This window comes from Myxocyprinus asiaticus, chromosome 19, assembly GCF_019703515.2.
Source record: "Myxocyprinus asiaticus isolate MX2 ecotype Aquarium Trade chromosome 19, UBuf_Myxa_2, whole genome shotgun sequence".
NCBI lineage: Eukaryota > Metazoa > Chordata > Actinopteri > Cypriniformes > Catostomidae > Myxocyprinus > Myxocyprinus asiaticus.
The window spans coordinates 4011890-4030054 of NC_059362.1; the positions used below are offsets into that span (position 1 = coordinate 4011890).

At 37.2% G+C, this 18165-nt stretch overlaps 1 protein-coding gene across 3 annotated transcripts in view; it reads right to left on the reverse strand.

Moving 5' to 3' along the window:
• Window positions 1-674: 674 nt before the first annotated feature.
• Window positions 675-18165, reverse strand: part of lrp11 (low density lipoprotein receptor-related protein 11) — a 58056-nt gene continuing 40565 nt past the window's right edge. The window contains exons 7-9 of one of the 3 annotated variants that reach the window (XM_051644858.1): window positions 14582-14635; window positions 5050-5163; window positions 675-1960 (exon numbers count right to left, since the gene is read on the reverse strand). In XM_051644858.1, coding sequence (XP_051500818.1) covers window positions 1806-1960; window positions 5050-5163; window positions 14582-14635 — 323 coding nt within the window. In that variant the 3' untranslated portion in view covers window positions 675-1805. Of the gene's footprint in view, window positions 1961-5049; window positions 5164-14581; window positions 14639-18165 lie in introns of all 3 variants that reach the window. The other 2 variants (XM_051644857.1, XM_051644859.1) reach the window with 2 other exon arrangements.

Below are 18165 nucleotides of genomic sequence, written 5' to 3' on the forward strand. Positions count from 1 at the left end.
CCTGATTGGTGGAGTGCTGCAGAGATGGTTGTTCTTCTGGAAGGTTCTCCTCTCTCCACAGAGAAACGCTGGAGCTCTGTCAGAGTGACCATCGGGTTCTTGGTCACCTCCCTGACTAAGGCCCTTCTCCCCCGATCGCTCAGTTTGGCCGGGCAGCCAGCTCTAGGAAGAGTCCTGGTGGTTCCAAACTTCTTCCATTTACGGATGATGGAGGCCACTGTGCTCATTGGGACCTTCAATTCTGCAGAAATTTTTCTGTACCCTTCCCCAGATCTGTGCCTCGATACAATCCTGTCTCGGAGGTCTACAGACAATTCCTTGGACTTCATGACTTGGTTTGTGCTCTGACATGCACTGTTAACTGTGGGACCTTATATAGACAGGTGTGTGCCTTTCCAAATCATGTCCAATCAACTGAATTTACCACAGGTGGACTCCAATCAAGTTGTAGAAACATCTCAAGGATGATCAGTGGAAACAGGATGCACCTGAGCTTAATTTTGAGTGTCATGGCAAAGGCTGTGAATACTTATGTACATGTGATTTTTTTTTTTTTTTTCGTTTTTTTATTAGCAAAGATTTCAAACAAACTTCTTTCACATTGTCATTATGGGGTATTGTTTGTAGAATGTTTGAGGAAAATAATGAATTTAATCCATTTTGGAATAAGGCTGTAACATAACAAAATGTGGAAAAAGTGAAGCGCTGTGAATACTTTCCGGATGCACTGTATATCTGGCTGAATCCAAATTTTAATATACTAGTCAGTAAAAAAGTACATAATTGTAAGTATATCGTAAGCCAGTACGCCAATTGGGTGTGGGTATTATTAGCACAAAAACCCTACAGGTGCAAATCCCCCGAAAATGATACACCATTCAGGAACCTTTCTCAGTATTTTCAATACACTCTGATTTGGGAGGCACATACATATACGGACAGAGCATGAATTGGAATTAAGCCCAAGACATTTGTCTCATTCTGTATTCAAGGGGAAATGTAGTTATCAATGGTAAGAAGATTTACCATCAGTCAAAAGAATAGAAACACTCATGTTTCCACTACATACACCACATGTTGAAGCACACTGATCATGGCCTAAAAAAGGGTTGGATGTCTGTTCTGACAGGGTCACAGAGAGCAGGGGAAAAAAAGCTAAATGTAAATAATAAAATGCAACTAATCGTATAATGCTGCGTAGTTACGAAGATAGCAAAATAAATAGGCTTAAAGGAATGTTCTAGGTTCAATAAAAGTTAAGCTCAATCGACAGCATTTGTGGCATGTTTTTGTTGACTTGCACCTTGTTTATTTAAAGAAAAAAAAGGGGTTGGGGGGGGGGGGTATAGGGGATATCATTTCAAAAGTATAGCAACAAGATGTAAACATTATATGTGTTAACATAATTTTAATGTGATAAAATCCTTTACTGACCCTGTCAGTGAGAAGTTAAATTAGAAATTTGCTGCTATAATGACGTACCCTTAAGCAATTTTATCACACGAAAATAATTTAGAACAGAGATTTTATCACACTTAAATTATGCTAGTATGCATAATGTTTACATCTTGTGGCTAATAAATATGATCTGTGCTGACAACAATTTGTTTGTGTGTGGTGGAGTAGTTATTGGTTATTAGCTATTGCTTATTTTTGGGACTGTGCAGTTGGTGGTATAAATAAATTGCGATAAACTATTTTAGTACTGTGTTAGGTCGCCACTTGATGTCCATTGTAAATACAGTTTCCAGTTGAGAACCACCGATGTAGCTGCTTGGAGGGTTGACTGGCAGGTGGATGTCGTGCTACAGATACATGCCATTAATGAGATAATCAGACTCTTCTGTGGTGAGAGGCAGTGCTTTTTTCAGTCTGCGACGTACAAGCCAAAGCCTGCACACCACCATTAGCAAGAGCAGAGTGCTGATGATCAGACCCAGAGTTAGAGGTAAGATTGCACCTACACACACAAACACATTGAATATAATTGAGTATATATATATATACACACATGTACACTTCCATTTAAATATCTGAACATACCTACCGGTACTAATTTTTTACAATTACTATTTTCCACATTTTAGAATAATAGTGAAGCCCATACAGAAATCTGATATATGGCCATATCTGAACATATACTGTATATAAAATTATAGTTCATATATTTGAGCATATATATATATATATATATATATATATATATATATATATATATATATATATATATATATATATATATATTTAAGCAAGAGTGTGATATGGCCCTACATCAGCACTGCTGTGATTCGGCTGCAGGCACAAGGCCGCAGGCCGAGTGCCGTAGGTAATCATAGCAGTGCTGATTTAAAGCCATATAGCACGATTGCGAGTGTGATATTGCTTATATACAACAGTTCAATGAACAAGTAAATTAAAAAGGAAAAACTGAGTATGGTCATAAAAACGCATTTGTGCATGGAACTACTTTCTTATGCGATGGATCAGAATCTGCCAATGCTGGTTCAAAACAAATGATGTGTCCAAGCCTTCGTTAGTAATTAAAAAAAATGTCACTTCAGAAATAGTATCACGGCTTGTGCCGTTTCTAACAAGATATTGTGTGTGTGTGTGTGTGTGTGTGTGTGTGTGTGAGAGAGAGAGAGCATGTGCGATCACCTGTTGCCACTCCCAAGCAGAGATCCTGTCAGCTTTCTGAAGATCAGCTTTCACAGTGGAAAAATAGCCATCCAGGTGGGGGTATTTCTCCCTATTTCGCGGTAGCCGGTGCGCATTCACTATAGAAACCGCAGTCTCCTCCGCCATTTTAAACAGCACGTCTTCTCCAATGTGGAAAGTCCGGTAAGAGGTAAGTGCCTCGAGTTTGTGTAATTAATCAGTCTGTTGTGTCTGTCAGCTGTGATGAGCCGTAATGCTGTAGTTGTTCGTTTAAAGCCGTTTAAAACTATTTCCTAGCTTTAGTAGTGTAGTAGTGATATGACCGATCACGTAGAGCTGTTGTATTTAAACACTGACTGACGCGGATTCACTTCACTTCATCAACTGGCTCATATTACACACAAAAATGATAATTTGCCACCACCTGCTGGCTAACATATGCAATGTAAAAAAAAAAATTACATGTAAAGAGACACATATACAGTAGCTCTTAACACATCTGCACTGCTCTTACACTTAAGTTTAGAACGGCATGAACACAAGCGGAGTGATACAAACAGTCCGAGTGCTGATGGTGTGAGACCATCAGTACTCGTGGAACGTCTCATCCAATCAGATTCGAGGACCGGAACTAACTTTTGCATATCTATATACATATATACATACAAATATATATATTCAAATTCCACTAGTTTCTATTTCTTTTATATCTGTAAAAACATATTTCATATATGTGTTTTACAGATTGCCATCAGTGTTAATCTCAACTAAATTACTGACAAAAATGATATGCATCATGACGATAATTAAATTATTTTAATTAAATTAAAACATGCTTAATAATTCTGCTAGATATTAACAGTGCACAAACAGAAGAAGAAACATCTAGAAAAAACCGATTCATAGAATTAAATAATCCAGCATTTCCCCGCTTGAGCTGGGTTAACTGAAAGAGTTGAACTCCGGCAAAAAAATGACCACACTCAAACACATCTTATTACAGGAACTCAGTTTTTTTCAGCAAGGACAGTTGTGCTTTGTTGTATTTTTTGTGTGTGATAAATGTTTAAATTAAAAATCATTTATACATTTTATATAAATGTTTCAATATTTGGTTATATTTTGGTCTGTTACAGTTTTGAATGCTTTTGACATTTTGCATATTATCATCAAAAATGTTACTTTCAATTACTGAAATTATATGCTATTTTAGTCACAGTAAAACTGACTAAAATGAATGAATATGACATGAAAAAATATTAACTAAGTTTAAAAGACATTTTTGTCAAAAGATTAATACTATGACCAAAAATATATATATATATATATAAAAAAAAATCTTTATGTAAATCTTTATGTAAGATGTCTTAAGCATTTGATACAATGTACTTATAATGTACATACACTACTGGTCAAAAGTTTTGAAACACTTACTCATTCTTTATTATAATTTTTGAATAATAGTAAAGTCATTAAAACTATGGAATAACATAAATGGAACTATGGGAATAATGTTGTGACTAAACAAAATCCAAAATAAATCAAAACTGTGTTATATTTTAGCATCTTCAAAGTAGTCACCCTTTGCCTAGAATTTGCAGACATGTACTCTTGACATTTTCTCAACCAACTTCTTGAGGTATCACCCTGGGATGCTTTTTAAACAGTATTTAAGGAGTTCCCATCTATGTTGGGCACTTATTGGCTGCTTTTCTTTATTATTTGGTCCAAATCATCAATTTCAAAAAATATATTTTTTATTTTTTTATTTTAGTTTTATAATGAAATAAATTAATATGGTGGCACAATATATTATATTTTTGTCTATAAAACTAATTTCAAACATTTAAGCATACACCTTCAGATCAAAAGATTTTTAAGATCATGAGAAACATTTCAGTCAAGTGTTTCAAAACTTTTGACCGGTAGTGTACATGTTGTTGCATTGTACTTTAAAAGTAGCTGCATTTAATTACATCTGTAGTGACACTGTTAACCTTATCCCTAAACCTAACCCTACCCCAACCCTTACCCTAAACCCTAGGCCTACTCCTAACCCTAACCGTACCTCAACCTCAGTAGCAGCAAATGTGAATCTTATAAGAATGTTGCAGAACAATAACACATCTACACAATAAGTACATTGTATTGTATGTATTTTAATGTTAGTACATAGTAGTTAAAGACACCTAATATAAAGTGGGACCAAAATTTTTTTTACAATAGTTGCCATGTATCAGATTTCTGTATGGGTCCTCAAAAACTTTTTTTAAATTTTTTTTTTAAATAACACTTAGACAAAATTAATTTTAGCATAGCTTGTAGATCAAAAGTCAAGTGTGTCCAAACCTTAGGTAGTGTATGTGATGTTTGTTAGTGATCTGTACGGACCTGACTCGGGGGGCGGGTGTCCTTCCAGCAAGTGATGTGCTTTAGATGGCAGTGAATTCTGTGAGTCTATGAGAGGATACTGCATTTTTTCCTTGTAGACAGCATCAAAGGGAGCTGCACATAGAAAAATTGTTTAATAGTTTAAATGTTTTACATTGCTACAGTCATTGAATTTCTTCAACAGTAGCATTTGCTCAAACACATTAAAGAGACTGACTAAAACACATTCAGAAGGGTCATAATACAAGTTTTGAGACATTAACAGATTTGTAGGTGTATGTAAGTCTATGTACATGAAAATTCAGATCAATCTTGGAATTTGGTCATATTTTGGCATCATGTAATGTTCACCCAATTGAGCCAATATTCTGGTTTCTAGAAATAAGACAGCTGGCATTTGCCTGTATTAATTAGAAATCTGTATCATGTAAACACTTTTTGGAAACATTCATTACTCATTTATATCTGCGCATGTCCAAACAGAATTATAAGTGCTACAAAAGGCATTTGTGAAAAGTCAAGCAACTGAAGAACCATGTTTGGAGTGAGGAGGAGACAGATTCTTTTTTTTACAAAGATTGAAAGAAATTAACATAAACAAATATATAGGCATCACTGTAAAGGTAATTTTACATGGTACACAATAAGTGGCAAGCTTTACTTGCAATCTACAAACTATAGTGTACAGACATTTTCCATACACAAGAGAGGCGGTGAGAAAAGTGCCAGCAGTAGCACAACGATGCCCGCAACCGCTTCAGCTCAACGGTAAAGTGTGAAAACGTATCTCTGAATGAGACGATTATTGTTCCATTAATGTGTTTTTTTTCTCCATAAAATAGTTTAACCACAAAAAGAACTCTTAAAATAAATGTGATTAGTGGGCAGACATTTGCTTTGTCTAAAATTGCTCAATATGTACTGTTTTGTGAATGCCACATACAGTGCAAGTAGTACACTATGGATGGAAGAAGGTGCAATTTCAGACTGATTTCAAACCAAATGCCAGTTGAATAAAGTCATAACATCATCAGTTAATGATAAGATAAAATATTTTTATCTTGCATGGTGCGTGCGGCAAGCAGTTGTGCATGTCAAAGTGCCAGAATTCTCATGAATGAGCTTGATATGCTGTAGCGGTCTCAGTGCTGACAAGATTGTCAATATGAATGAGAATGAATGATTTTACAGAATTACTAAAAAATGAATTGAAATCTTAGATCTAGTTGTCGAACGATATGGGTTTTTTAATGGCCGATATCCAGAGAGCAGGGTGGCCGATAGGCCAATACAGTGCCGATATATCAAACAATACACACAGTAGTCCCACAACCATGGATGGCATGTGCGCATTTGTAATTGCATTCTCTCACAAAAGACAGAATCAAACCAACTGTGCATACAGTGCATCCGGAAAGTATTCACAGCGCTTCACTTTTTCCACATTTTGTTATGTTACAGCCTTATTCCAAAATGGATTAAAATTCATTATTTTCCTCAAATTCTACAAACAGTACCCCATAATGACAACGTGAAAGAAGTTTTTTTGAAATCTTTGCTAATTTATTAAAAATAAAAAACTAAAAAAATCACATGTACATAAGTATTATCCAGCCAATAGGCAGAATAAACACAAAGAACATGTAGATTCATTCACAAAACTGTCTCGAAGGTATGTTCCTCCACAAAACAAATTCCAGCCACTAGCGGGACCAGCACACACAAAAAATAAAAAAATAAAGCCATTCGGTTTCCTCGGACAGTCAAACAAATGTTCAGTGAGCCGGCTGTTTCATGAGTGCGGGAGATGACCTAATCATTCCAATGTCCTGCAAAAAATTCTCCACGAAACAAACTCCATCCAATAGGAGGCATAAGCACAAAGAACAAGCAGATTCATCCACAATTGTCCCGAAGGAGTGTTATTCCACAAAACAAACTTCAGCCGCTAGGCGGAACCAGCACAAAAAGAAAAACAAAAGGCGCCCAGCTTCCTCGGACGGTCAAGTGTATGTTCAGCGAGACAAGCCACTTGGAGGCACGTGAGAAACACACCATGACTTCCTCAGTCCATTGATTTTATGAAGGACATCGCTTGTAAACAAAAAAGGTGCCGATTCCTCAGACAGTCAAGTGTATGTTCAACGAGACAAGCTCACTTGGGGGCCATATGAAAATCACCAAATGGTTTACTCACCCCATTGTCTCTATTTAAGACAATGCTTGATGTGGGCATGTAAATATTTTTTTTATTCTCAATTTGGCCTGAAACATCAGAGCAAAAGCGATCTTCCATTGATGTAAGAGTTTCTTGCATTCCTTGAATCGATCATGTTTCTCTCGTCAAATTTGCAAAATCTGGGAACAAGAAAACGCTGTGATTCTTCCAAGTAAGCTTTCCTTTGCTCCTCGCCTCGTACAACATGAGATCTTTATCAGATGATCTCAGAAATTTGGCCAGAATTGATCGTGGCCTATCTCCCTCAGCCGATCTCCGAGCCGGGACTCTGTGAGCTCGTTCGATTTCCAGCATATGGCCTGTTATGTCGAGCAGACTCAAAAGAGCTCGTCTAGGAATTTCACCATATCTCTGCCTTTTTCATGCTCAGGAACTCCAACAATTCGGATGTTGTTTCGCCAATTACAATTCTCCAAATCCTCCAACTTTCCCAAACGCGTTCCAAGTCTATCTTCACTTCAAAGAACAGATATGTAGCAGGGTGTATCGAATCTCACCAGTTTATGACATAAAAATAATTAAAAACTAGCAAAGTGAGGTCACGTGACACAATGCGAGGAGCAGACATGTAAACGGCGAGCTCTGCGCACTTTGCTATTTTTTAAAATTATTTTCATGTTATAATCCAATGAGATTCGATACACCCAGCTACATATTTGTTCTTTGAAGTAAACATGGCAAAGAAGTCAAAATCCTCAGGCTCTGGAGATATTAAAAGACGTGCTCAAGCTGAAACCTCTGACGGGCGTGCAGACCAGGAACTCAGTTTGAACGGTGCGGCGGGAGAAATCCAGCATCAACTGTCCAACATGTCTGTGATGCTGACAAAGGTTGTTGCTGACTTGGAGGATCTTGCTATAATGTGTCGATCGATTACGGCAATGGAAACAAAAATTCTCGGAGTTGGTTACAAGAGTGGCAAATGTTGAGAAACGGATCAATTATCTGGAGTCATCAGAAAGGGAGTTATCCGCTAATCCGCTAGTGACCAAAATAGACATGGAAAGCATTTTGGAAAAACTGGAAGATTTGGAAAATAGGAGCCGACGAAATAACATATGGATTATTGGAATTCCTGAGCATGGAGAAGGCAGAGATATGGTGAAATTCCTAGACGAGCTCTTCCCGAGTCTGCTTGACATAACAGGCCAAAAGATGGAAATTGAGCGAGCTCACAGGGTCCTGGCTTGCAGATCTGCTGAGGGAGACAGGCCCCGATCAATTCTGGCCAAATTTCTGAGATCATCCGATACAGATCTTGTGTTACGCCAGGCGAGGAGCAAAGGAAAGCTTTCGTGGAAGAATCACAATATTTTCTTGTTCCCGGACTTTGCATATACGACAAGAGAGAAATGAAATCGATTCAAGGAATGTAAGAAACTCTTACATCAACGGTAGATCACTTTTGCACTGATGTTTCCGGCCAAACTGAGAATAGATACTAAGGATTGCCACAAAGTATTTATATGTCCCAAGCAAGCACTGTCCTTCATAGAAACAATGGGTGAGTAAGCCATTTGGTGTTTCTCATGTAGCTCCAGAGTGGATTAACTCGCTGTACTTGCTCTTGGCTGTCTGAGGAAGCTGGACGCCATTTTTGTTTCTGTTTGTGTTGGTTCCACCTAGCAGATTGAGTTTGTTTTGTGGAATAACACTCCTTCAAGAAACTTTTGCATGGACAGAAGATCGTTTTACACTGAAGTTCTCGGCCAGATTGAGATGGATACTAAGGATGGCCGCAAAATATCTACATGCCCACACAAAGGATGTCTTTATAAAGTTGACTAAGTCATGGTGTATTTTTTATGCGGCCTCCGAATGAATTTGACTCGCTCAATACACTCTTGACCATCCGAGGAACCGGGATGCCTGTTTTGTTTCTTTTTGTGTTGTTCTGCCTAGTGGCTGGAGTTCCTTTTGTGGAATAACACTGCTTCAGGACAGTTGTGGATGAATCTGTTCGTTCTTTGTGCTTATGCCTCCTGTTGGCTGAAGTTTGTTTTTGTGGAGTATTTTTGCAGGACACTGGAATGATTACGTCATCTGCTGCAATCATAAACAGACGGCCCACTGAACACTTGTTTGTCTGTCCGAGGAAACTGAACGGCTTTATATCGGATGGAATTTGTTTTGTGGAGGAACACACCTTCGAGACATTTCTGTGAATGTATCGACACATTCTTTGTGTTTATTCTGTCAATTGGCTAGGGTTTGTTTTACTAATTATTTTCTGTTATGTACTTTTGCCTCACAAAATTTGTGCAGAAGCTTGAGCAATCCGATGGCAAAGTTGTCATAGGGGCTCTCGTAGGCATACATGGACCTTTTGAGTTTAGAGGGTTTGACGCCAGTTGGCACTGTCGTGCGCGGGGTTAATGCGCACATTTTTATTTTTTCTGTTTGTTTGGTTCTGGGGGAAGTTCGGGGTTTGATTGTTGCACTAATGTTAGAATGTGGTCTGTATAATCTTGTTTTTGACACACATTTTATTTTTTCTATTATATCAAAATGTCAAATGTTAATATGAGAGGCTTATCTTTCTCCACGTGAAATGTGAATGGGTTGGGGCACCCCATAAAAAGAAGGAAGGTTATTTCTTAAGCATAAGAAATGTGATATAGTGTTTCTTCAAGAAACACATCTTTCCCCGCAGGAAGCTGAAAAATTTGGGACGATATGGGGTGGGCATGTTTTCTTTAGTGCTGGCTCAAGTAAGAGCAGGGGAGTCATTACATTGATAAGTAAACATCTACAATTAAAATCTCTCAAACAGATTAAAGATAAATTATGGAGAATCATTATTGTTTTAGCAAAAATTCAGGGGCAAAGGTTGGTTTTGGCTAATATTTACACGTCTACACATTGATGATCAGGGCTTTTTTATAGATCTTGAAGGGATGTTGCAAGCCGCTGGCATCCCTCATGATATAATATTGAGAGGAGACTTTAATCTTTTGATGGACTCAGTCCTTGATCATAGTGAAGCAAAAGTGTGTAAGCCCCCTAGAGCAACATTGACGCTTCACAGGATGTGTACAAATCTTGGTCTTGCAGATATTTGGCGACTTTTGAACCCATCTGGTAGGGGCTACAAATTGTTTTCATCAGTCCATAAGATTTATTCTAGAATAGATTTTTTTTTTTTATATATCCAAGTCCCTCATTTCATCTGTTGTGAATTGCTCAATTGGAAACATCTTAGTCTCAGATCACACCCTGGTGAGTTAGAGATGTTGCCACATACGGAAAGAAAGAAATCATATATAATACTATTTTGTCACAGAAAGTGGAGTTTTGGTTATTCAGGCCAAGACAGTCATATCTGTCGTGGGACAAAGCAGGTAAGCGTTTGGCAGAGAGAGTATTTTTCTACCATTCCCTCAGTGAAATCTGCTGGTGGTGAAATTTTTACCTTGGCCAATGATTTTAATAATGCCTTTAAAGAATACTATCTTGATCTTTATAGTTCCACATCTTCGTCTACTGATGAGGATATTAGAAACTTTGTGGAACCATTAGAACTCCCTAAATTGACGACTGAGCAAAAAAATTCTCTCAATTTTGAGATAACCTTGGAGGAGCTTGACGGGGTAATTAAGGCCTTGCCTACAGGCAAGGCTCCAGGGCCAGATGGTTTTGCCGCTGAATTTTTTAGATCTTATGCTACAGAATTGGCTCCACTTTTGTTAGAAGTTTATACAGAAACATTAAAGAATGGAAAGCTTCCCCCAACCATGACACAAGCCTGGATCAATCTGATTCTTAAAAAAGGAAAAAGATCCAAGCGAGTGTAAAAGTTACCATCCAATTTCCCTGATCAAGACAGATTGTAAAAATTTTGGCAAAAATTTTGGCTAACCGATTAAGTAAAGTTATGACACCTCTTATTCATATAGATCAGGTGGGGTTTATTCAGGGCTGTAGCTCTTCTGATAACATTAGGTGTTTCATCAATATCATGTGGTCAGTAGCGAATGATCAGTCTCCGGTCGCTGCCATCTCACTTGACACTGAAAAAGCATTTGATATGGTAGAATGGGATTATCTTTTTAAGATTTTGGAAATGTATGGGTTCGGGAGTACATTTATTGGTTGGATTAAGTTACTTTACAGACACCCTGTTGCAGCAAATGGAACAAACAAATGGATTAATTTCAGATGATTTTACTCTGGATGGGGCACTCGGCAGGGTTGCCCTGTTTCCCCATTATTGTTCTGTCTTGCCCTGGTATCATTAGCAGCCGCGATAAGAAAGGAGGATGATTTTCCTGGGGTGATGGCGGGAGGTGTGGCGCATAAGCTTCTGCTTTACGCAGATGATATTTTATTATTTGTCTCTGACACTACTAAATCTATGCCTTGCCTCCATAGAATTATTAATTCCTTTTCCAAGTTCTCAGGATACAGTCAGTTGGTCTAAATTCGAAGCTTTGGCTCTGACAGCGTACTGTCCAGTAACGGCCTTCCAGCTGGGCGCCTTCCAGTGGCCAAAACAGGGCATTAAGTATTTGGGTATTTTATTCCCAACAAATTTGTCTTATTTAGTTAGAGTTAATGTTGACCCTTTAATAAAAAGGTTTGAGCGATGTGGGCAGGTGGGCTTATAATTACATTTATCGCTGATTGGGAAGGTTAATGTTTTTAAAATTAATTGTTTTCTAAAATTCATCTACCTGCTACAGTCACTCCTTATAGATGTCCCCCTCTCTTATTTCAAGCAATTTGATAGCATAGCGAAGTCCTTCATTTGGAATGGTAAACGTCCCAGGCTACATTTCAACAAATTACATAGGCCGATTGACAAAGGTGGGCTAGGCCTACACAAGATTTAGTTTTATTATTATGCATTCAGTCTCAGGCATTTGGCTCACTGGTCACTTCCACCTGAAAGAGCCGCTCCCTGGTTTTCTGTTAAACACAAAGTCCTTGCCCCTATTTTGCCATTGCAAAGCCTTTCTATCAAACTAACCAGAGAAGTTAAGTCACACCCCGTTATCTCACATTTGCACGTGATTTGGACAAGAATGGCCAGAGTATTTAATTCGGACATTTATTTAAATGTTGCCTCAAGCATATGGCTGAACCCCAAATTATGTATCAACAGGTCCCCTTTCTGTTGGTCAGAGTGGATTGTGAGGGGGGTTACTACACTCGGCGACCTGTATGAGTGGAGATTTGAGATCTTTTGAGAATTTGGGTCATCATTTTGGGATTCCCAGATCTCAGTTTTATAGGTATTTACAGCTGCGCCACATGCTCTGTACTGTTTTTAGGAGTAGCACACACCCCCCTAAAGCAGCAGATACTTTGGGAGAGGTGATTACTGCTTTTGGAAAAGGTATCAGGGTATTACTCCCTGCTAATTCAGAGTCTGGGGGATGGAGCTTTAACTTCTATCAAGAGATTATGGGAGAAAGATTTGAACTTGGTATTGGAGGAAGGAGTGTGGACTAGGATTCTAAAAAATGTCAAGTCTGCATCTAGAGATGCAAGGGTTCGCCTTATGCAATTTAAGATTGTACATAGATTTTATTGGACCCCCTCTAGATTATATAGGCTTGGTCTTAAAGACACACCCACCTGCTGGCGATGCCAATCAGAAGTTGGAGACACAACCCATGTCTTTTGGGGATGTGTTAAGATCCAAGATTTTTGGTTAAAGGTTCAGAATTATTTGTGTGACGTTTTGGGCACTCAAATTTGACTTTGCCCCAGACTTTGTATTTTGGGTGATGGGGCAGTTATAAATTTGGGGGACAAATATACTAAAAATTGGGTTCTGACTAACATGATGTTTGGCAGACAAATTATTTTAAGGGGATGGAAGTTGGACAGAGTGCCACCATTTCCGGAGTGGCGTGCGGAGATGGGGAGGGTGGTGGCTTTTGAGGAGATGACTGGTAGAAGGCTGGGGTTGGGGAACTTGTTTTTCAGGAAGTGGGGTAGGTATTTGGCGGTTTTGCGAGACTCTCGGGGAAGGGATGAGGAGAGTGAAGTTTAGTTTAATTATGCATGTTTATATTTTATTTTTAATTTTTTTGTGTGTGTATTACCACAGGGGTGTTCTTTGGGGTTGGGTGGGGCTGGTGTTTGGGGAGGGATATTAGTGAGGGTTAAAAGTTAAATGTTGATTCGGTGTGTATGTGTTGTGTTTTTCCTCTGTTGTGTTATTTTCTTTGAATCAACAAAAAATGTTAATTACAAAAACAAACAAAACGTTGCTTCCGTGCCAAAAAAAAACAAAAAAAAAACTAGCAAAGTGCGCAGAGCTCGCCGTTTACACGTCCGCACCTCGCATGGCATCACGTGGCTCAAAAATAACATGTTTTAAAACCTGTGTGGTTTTTGTGTTATTCTTCTTTCAAAAGGGAAATTTTACTTAATTCACAGTAAGATAAGATTGATATCGAAGATCAGTCATAAAGTCAGCATAATTAGACAAAGTAGTATAATGAACAAAAATTGATTTTATCCTATTATCCTACCTCTTCAAGTCATACAATGTTGAATGTAATATGCTGCTTTAAAAACGTATAAAACACAGGGCATATTGTGTTTGTGTAATGATGTTCACCCAAAAATGATTGAGTTAATGATGAGAGAATTGTAATTTTTTGGTTAACTATACCTTTAAGTTCTCTTTCCTCCTCTCTGCAGCCTAAAACTTGTCTGTGCTTTATATAGGTGGAATATCATTTCTGCGCCACTAGTATCTCTAAATGCAATGGTAAAAATAATTACTGACCGAGATTAGAATCTCATACTACCCATTCTACTCTTACTGCTTCTGTCATATCTATTTATGGCTGAAATAGTCAGATTAGCATGGTAGTATGCCATTCTGAACACATGTAATGCTTTCAAACAGTATCCTGAACACTTCCCCTGTCTTCCATTGGTTGGTTAGTAGTCCAGCCCCAACTCATTGACTCATAACTCGCCCCATTGGTCGAGTTAATGTTGCTGTGTCGGGCTTGTTGTTTTGAAAGCACCATGGTCACAGTATTACACTTTTAGGTGAAATCAACCTACAAATGGCTTACTTGTAGATTTTGAATATTAAGATGAAATTTATTTTAGCATCTATGAGTCAATCTATCATCCTGGCTAACAAAATGTTTTTGAAAATGTTAACAACATTATTCTCTATTAACAATATTTAATAACAATAAAATAGTTTTTAATAGAGTTTATGAAACTGAAAATGTCTGAATTTCCCTCCTGAGATCAATAAAGTTCAATCCTATTATAAACCAATACGTTGGAAACGTTAAGAGATATTATTGTACATACATGTGTATGTTTTCATGCTGGGTGATGGAGTTGCAGAGATCTGCTGTTTTGTTACTGCTGAAAGATAGAAACAGAATCACCTTTAGTGTCACAGAATTCTCAATTGTATAAATTACATTAACAAATAGTATTTTTATTTTAATAATAAAATGCAAATATTATAAAATGTATTAACCAGGGCTATCAATCGCATAAAATTTTCATTCAATTAATTAAATGACATGCCGATTAATTAATCGCATATCAATATTTGCTGAGAAAGGAACATTTTTGTGGCCCACATGATACTGTCTTAATAAGAATGAATTTTAAGGTGTCAATTTTCTAGAGCATTTACAATAATTCTCAGTATCGCTCAATTGCTGTATAGTTATAAAGTATGTAAAGCATTAATTCTGATTATAAGCTACTTTACGTTACATGAGTGCTGCATCAGTCTGCAGGGGTTAGTGTTTGAGTCGGAGTCAGTTTACATTGAATAACGGCGTTGTGACCTCTTTTCCCAAATGCTCCATTAGACTTGCATTACTAACCTAAACAAAACCTTTAAAGAGGGTAATCAAGATAGTAATTATTTCTAATTAAAGTACTTTAGGAGAAAATATACTGTTTTGAGGGTATCTCTGGTGTGTGTGGGTGGGTTTGGGTGGTTTACGAGGACATTTTTTTAGGTTACAAATGGGTAATTAAAAAGGTATTATGCTATAAATGTGGTTTATGAGGACATTTCTAGTGTCCCCATAATTCAAATCACTTAAAAAAAACATACTAAACAATGTTTTATTGAAAATGTAAAAATGCATAAAGTTTTTTGTGAGGGTTAGGTTTAGGGGTAGGGTTAGGGGATAGAATTTATAGTTTGTACAGTATAAAAATCATTGTGTCTATGGAGGGTCCTCATAAGGACAGCCGCACCAACATGTGTGTGTGTGTGTTTAATGATCTTTGACAATGACAACAGAACCATATCTGACAACAGATCATATCTGCTTTCTATTTATGGTAATGTTGACATTTCACAAAATCTACATTTTTGTAATTTAAAGTGTGGGACATTTTGCTGCAGTATATGGCCTGTTTGTTTGCATGGAGTGCAACAAAATATGGATCTTTGAACAACAACAACAAAAACATTTATGATCAATCTGTATATATAACATTTTGTTTTCTACTTTTCAAAGAACCACACTTTTACAAGAATTAAGTTATATACTGTTTCTATATATAATGTGTTTTATTTTATTCTTGTTTATTGCATGTTTCCATAATGTATAAAAATAGCAGGTTTAGCTAATTCACCTCTTTACTATTAAAAAGTACCTAAAATTGTTTTAAAAAAAAAAAAACAGTGCGGCCCTCAAAGCTAAAGGGATCTTCATTTTTGGCATCCAGGCTTTCCAAAGTTAAGTAACCGTGGATAGGACAATACAAAAACTGGCTTTAGAAGTCAACACATTGTTTGTTTTATCCCCGTATTATTGAACAAGCCTTCAGTCGACAGCAATCCATTTTGTAATTGAGTTTGCCAATCTGTTCTGTTCTCGTAAAATGCATTCTTGCGTTCCGTCTGCACTTTATTTAATTGATGGTTTAAGTACATGTGTGTCAGATCGATGATTCTGGACTATTTTGCACTTGTTTTCAGCATTTTAAGGATGATGTGTCACGTTATAAGTAGTTGAAACTCTAAAAATGGCGTCTGGAGATCACTGCATTCTGTTGTGCTTCATTCAGCTGTCAAGAACGCATCCTGTATGAGCGGCTCTCATTCTGTAGCTGCACTGCTTGTAAGGTTTGTTGAGGCGTGCTGATTGACTTCTTATATTATTAATCCCACTTAAATGATCATGTTAAATAGACATCCCTATGATTAATATATTTTATATGTATATTATATTATATTTATAATTTTATATTTAACATTTATCATTTATGTTTTTTGTAACATTTGTTTAATATTTAATATTTATAGCATTTATTTATTGATACATTGATAGATTTGTAATAATTATTATATCAATGCTATAATCATTTCTAAATATAATTATTAAAAGTGCATTTAGTAATTTTTTTATGTCGTCTTGGACTTGACACTGACACCTAACTTAATTAACATAATCCAGGGGTGTCAAACATACTGCCCGTGGGCCGAACCCGGCCCACCATGGAGTCATCTCCGGCCCGCGATCTGATTTGCGGAAAAAATAAATAAGTAATGTTTGAAAACATTCAAGTTGAATTAGCCTGTAACATGGGTAAGATGTATTCATACTATTATTTTATTAGCAACAGCAGAACAGATAAACATTTAAATTTGTGGTGTTGCATGTAGCTATGATATAGCTTGCATGATCAGTGGAATTTCATTCAATTACGCGGGACATTCAGCGCTCGCAGTCACGCGTATCAGCGAACGCCACACATGTCTGAGGCTGACACCAGTTCCATGGCCACACATTCCCACAGTGAAGTTTATCTCATGGAAATAATAACAACATTGACAGGTCCAAGGATAAATATTAGATGTAATAACTGTTGCATTGTTTCCGTCCCATTTAACTTTTAATTGTAAGCAGGTTTCAGTTTCTTGGCATTTATGTTCAGTTTCAGATGGTTTATTGAGGCTAAAGCTCCAGCCAAAGAGCGAGCAGTTCTCTCTTTTTCTTGTAAATATTATTGCTTGATTCCCTTCAACTAATTGCGTGTGTATTTGTGATGTAACCTCTGGTTAATGAAATTAGTCAATTCTGTGATTTTCCTTTTGTTCAGAGTAAAATAAGCACCCAAAAACCTGTCAAATGTGGATATTTTATCTGCAGTGGTGGGATATTTCTGTGGCGAGTGATTTATAAAAGCCTTGGAGTGACATGTGACAAGAAATGCTGTCAGACACAAAGACGCGTGTTTGAAGAAACACACTTGATTATATTTTGAAGAACAGATGAAAGAAAAGCCGTTGATTCACTGTGTATTCAGAGGCGCTCTGCCGCCCATAAGCGCAGCGCTTCTCATGGAACACGCTCATGCTGAATGCTCACTGTTTCTGCAATCTGAAAATAGTTTGAAACTGTAAGAACAGTTTCGTCCATGAGAACGCTGCAAATGATCTTTGAAGTTTAGTTTGCTTGATTTCCACGGAGCAGTTCACGTTTACACACGTTGTGAATACAACATTGCTTAATTCCAAATATTTGTGGCTGAATACATTATCATACAAAGCAAATGACATGCAGCGACATTAATGAATTGTCATGTGTGTCATCATAATTCACTACAGCCTCAGAAGTGGTGTTTTATATACCTTTATGAATAACCAAAGTGGCTGGTGAATAAAATCAAAGTGGCTGGTGAAATTGGTCATTCACAGCCACTGTGGCTGGTGGGCAAATTTTTTTTTAACTTTTTACCCCAGTGTTAGCTATGAAAACAGCATCTTTCTCTTTTCCTGCTCCAATTTTCCTTTGCTCCACCACGGCACTACTAGCGTCACTAGAGAAATGATATTTTACCCAAGTTATGAGATTGCAGTCTGAATAACATAAAAAAGTGTGCACCGTTAAATAACACCAAAACAGTGCACCTTT